The sequence below is a fragment of the Halyomorpha halys genome, unplaced genomic scaffold (assembly GCF_000696795.3).
Source record: "Halyomorpha halys isolate HHAL.00 unplaced genomic scaffold, Hhal_1.1 Scaffold424.1, whole genome shotgun sequence".
In the NCBI taxonomy this organism is placed as follows: domain Eukaryota; kingdom Metazoa; phylum Arthropoda; class Insecta; order Hemiptera; family Pentatomidae; genus Halyomorpha; species Halyomorpha halys.
This window is the reverse complement of record NW_027107649.1, coordinates 378,000-382,482: the sequence shown is the minus strand read 5'-3', so window position 1 is coordinate 382,482 and position 4,483 is coordinate 378,000. Positions and strand designations below refer to the sequence as shown.

The window sequence follows — 4,483 nt, the reverse complement described above, 5'->3', positions numbered from 1 at the left end:
AGGAAGAACCCAGCGTGTATTCTACCATAGACCTAAAGACAGAATTTAAGGTATTAACCTTATAAAATTAATTTATATAAAATTAATTCACAAGTATTATAAAGTAACATTATTTTTATTTATAAAAATGTAACACTGTTCCAATGTATTTAAACATTGATCAAAAGTCTTCATGACAACACCAATGCAAGTTATACATTTTTGGCTCGCTTATTCTCTTGATTAAAAACGTAGTTCACCTGAAATGTTTTTCTTGAAATTATAATTCATGAACGGTTTTTAATGTAAAATAATTAAATCCTAAGAAAAATCATAAAAATATATTATTGTTTTATTTCTAAAAATGAAAATTTTATTTATATCAAATATTGAGTTTTGTATTCGTAAAATATAAGGAGTTATTTTTTTCATGTTTAAACTTAGCTCACGATATCACAAAAAAATAGGGCAATGTATTTAATAAGTTTCTCTCACTATTGGTTCAATTAGATTTTTATTGATTACTTTATGCTTAGCATCTTGAGTGACCATCAGCAAGTTTATAGTTTCAAATAATGTTCCTAAAAGTCTGCTGAAAAAACACTGTATGTTTTGCTTAAGGCTGTTCCGTTGCGAGACTTGCGTAGTCGCTGAAAAACAAAACAAAAAAACTTGTATTTATAGACATTCCTATTTTTTTATTAATAAGATTATACCAAGAATCCGATATTTTATTATAATTTTCAATAATTTATAAACGCAAATATTGGAAATCTTACTGCACTGAAAATGACAAACCACCGGTATAACACAAATTTTTCAGACAAGACGTATCTGTCCAGTATGAGCTTAAACTGCTTCAAAAGATACTGTGACAAATAAATGGGTGGGTAATTTGAAGAAATATGGGTGCTAGGTAATTTTTATATATTGAAAGAGGATATTTTACATTATTTATCCAAATCATTTTTTACTCAATTAGAACATTTTAAATACAATAATTATACTATCTTCAAAGAGGGTTTACCATGTGCAGGATTTTGGATTTTTTGTTTTATATTCTGGGTTTTTGACCGATTTACTGGAGTCAGAAACATATGAAATTGATTCCTTCGCTTCCTTGGAGTGTAATTGTAATAAAATACTCCTAGATAAAATTTTACTGGATATCTATCTTTTTTATTTTATTTGTTTTGTTTTTTTTATCAGAAGGTAGAGCTAAACTTATGGGTAGATTGGAAGAATTCTCACTGCATCCTAAAATTCATCAAAAACCCAAGAACAGACTCCATTGAAAAGGGCTTTTTAAAATATTCAGTATTTTTATATAATTCCATAAAAAAGATCAATTTTTCATTTTTCAAACTTAATATACAATTTCCATTGAAGTTAAAAATAAATCGAAAGGGGATTTTCTTGTTTAATATAAATCTATACCAAAATGAAATTGAATTATTCATGTACTAATATTTTAATTAATTAAAAAAATTATTAAAAATGAGGAATGCTTTTGGAAGAATATAACTCAGCGGTTTCAGGTATTAATGAAAATGTCTATCCAGAATAATCTTGTTGTAAAGAACGTTCGATGTTATTGTTTTTAGTTTGGATTCGCATTTTTTTACAATGAATTATTACCTGCTGTTTTTTTGGTTAATGATATTTTCGTATATAAATAAATAATTGAAAAGCTAAGCTGAAGAACATGATCTGTGAAATTTTATGCGAATTAAAAACTTCGTGTAAGAATATATATTGTAGAAAAATGTATTTAAAATCCTTTCTACATAGTGTCTTCCCAATTTTTCTAAATCCTAATGTTGAGGTAGTTATGAGAAGTTAAAAAATTGAATTCCAGCGTTCGTAATAAGTATGAAAAATCATTTAATGCAATTAGCTTCCCGAAATATCTTTAATTATGAAGGTTTTTAATAAGAGTTTTAAAGGAGTTTAATTTGATTTAAAGAAAGTGAGCTAAGCATTCCATGCATTCATTTTATAAATTAAACAATAGAGTTGGTTATTGAAGGATTTGGGTTTTTTTATATATTTTGAGTTTTTACAGCACGATTTTGGGTTTTTACTGCACGTATTTCGGTTTTTTACTGCACAAAACTCCGGTCTCTATTTATGAAGCTAGGTGTACTCCAGGAGGGCTCCAGAACATACAGGATTGACTCACAGCTATATTAACAGATTAAATAATTATTAGCCACAGGTGGATTCGAACCGAAGTTCCTGGAGTTAGTAACACAATGCCCACCCCACCCTGCGACGCTATGTCTCCTCTCATATTTAATAATAATTGAAATGTTATCAAACCACTTTAGCCTATGTTGAAATTTCACAATTTCAAATTATCAATAAGTTTTATTGTCATCATTAATATACCAGATAAGAGTGTGTTCTTTCCAAAGGTATTGGTGAAAGTAGAAGCCTCGATAACATCCTTTTCTAATGATCTCCTTTGGTTTCCACCGAAGAAAAGGGAATGTTACCAAAGCAGCGAGAGATATTTGCGATACTTCAGGATATACTCCGATTTCAACTGTCGGCTAGAGTGCTTGACAAACAAGACGCTGGAACTATGCAATTGCGTCGATTTCTACATGCCAAGTAAGTGCGATCAGAGGATAAAAATAAAAACTACAAAACAAACTAGTAATAAAAAAAAAAATGGTTAATCAAACGCACCCGAGTACCTTTAAATGGCCCACCATTAGAAAAATCGGACGCTTGTTAATTTTTGTAAATATTGGATATTTTCTCACCTGAAGCTGACGCAACTCAGCTTAATTCGTATGAGTTGCAGCTATTTTCCATATTTTTTAAGATAAGTTAATACTATATAGATTAAGAATTAATAAGAATATTTTGAAATCACTGAGGTTTAAGCTTAAATCTTCACCCGTAAACTTCGTTTAAAATGATAATTGCGTGAAAAACTGCCTTTAGTTTTTTAAAGCCCGCGATCTCAATAAGAAAATCAAGAATATCAAGAAAATCTCAGTTATAATATTCATCTAACCAGAGTACATTTTACAATATAATAACAAATGCCTAATTGAAATTTCGAACAATTTATAATATTAAGAGGAGATGGTCAGCAAAAAAACACAAATAAAAAAAATTATTTATTCAACGGCTTTAAAACAGTTTCTGCCAGAATCTCAGCCGAAAATGACCTGACACTCAGGTCGAAACGTCAGCGCGAATAAATATGTTTTTTTTTTGTTTTTTTGCTGAGAACAGAGAGAGAGTGAACAGGTTCCTTGCTCTTAACCTAAGACCCATTCATCCTTAACACAAGAATAATAGGGGTATTCATGATGTTGTGTTGAATATAATATGTTTTACCATGTTAAATGTTATAAGTATAGAATCGTGAGCAGCCCTATTTAAAGTCTTGTTAAATGTTAAATGCAAAAGAGCTCCAGCGGATTTTCTGAGCAACTTGTTTTATAACCTTTCCTTCCAAAACTTTATGTTATTGTTTACTTAGTTATTTATTGTACCAAGTTTTGATTAAAGTAATTTGTTACATAATGCTTGAATTGAGTGAAAAGTGGAAGTTGTGTAAAAGTTTGGCTACTGAGTGTCTTTTTGATTTTCTAACTGGTGAGGAAGAGAATCAAGATGAGCTAATTGACAACTGTCATTACATTATTATTATTATTGTCATTCATTGCTTTATTAGTTATAAATACATCCAAAACAATACTAACACAATCAAAACACAAACTACAAGTAAGTAACCTAACACTACAAACATATAAAATGATGACAAGCTCAGCTAGTTTGTTGTGTGACTTCATTCTGCATTTAGCAGACCTAGTAACAGACTCTCAACCATGTTAAATGTTATATCGTTTTAACTTGATAAAAGAAGGAAATATTTCTCCATTTTTAGTTTTACCATTTAACACGCTTTAACATGTTAAACTAAAGATCATGAATATCCCCAATGAAAGTCATTTTAGCCCTTACCCCACTTCTTTGGAGCAAGTGCATACTTGTCGGAACTTTCGATTTTCTTAAAATATAAAATGAAATAACTGATTATTCTTAACGTGTTTCTGTAGAGAAGAATAGTTGGCCTTAGTTTCAATTTTTCGTGTACATTATTAAATTATCAATATCCAAAAAAATAATAATAATAAAAGTCAAATTTTTAAAATTGTAGTCTGTATTTACCTCGAGTTACCTTACCTTATCTGATTTCTTTTCTCATTTCATCTTGTACATATTAACATCATTAGTACACTAATTTCATTTTTATTATATTTAATATTATATATATCAATATTATTATTTTTTATGAAGGAGTGAATGGAACAAAACAATGTAGAAGAGTAGATCTCCCGTGCGTTTTTGATACTATTGGTGAGTTATAAAATAAATTACTTAAATATATTATCAAATGAATACTAGTACAACCTATATATAGATTTTTAATTAAAGAAATATTATTTATCCTTGTGCAAATTTTAAAAACTGATATGTT

The 4,483-nt window shown here is 28.7% G+C and overlaps 1 protein-coding gene and 1 long non-coding RNA gene across 2 annotated transcripts in view; one reads left to right on the top strand and one right to left on the bottom strand.

Annotated features, from left to right (window-relative positions):
- LOC106682566 (uncharacterized) overlaps positions 1-4,483 on the bottom strand; it is a 43,414-nt gene that overhangs the window by 23,140 nt on the left and 15,791 nt on the right. The window lies entirely within an intron of this gene.
- Positions 1-4,483, top strand: part of LOC106682559 (pickpocket protein 28) — a gene marked incomplete in the record, with an annotated part of 21,324 nt that overhangs the window by 11,818 nt on the left and 5,023 nt on the right. Inside the window, 3 exon segments of the mRNA XM_067046038.1 lie at positions 1-50; positions 2,397-2,595; positions 4,303-4,362. Of these exon segments, the coding sequence (XP_066902139.1) occupies positions 1-50; positions 2,397-2,595; positions 4,303-4,362 (309 nt within the window).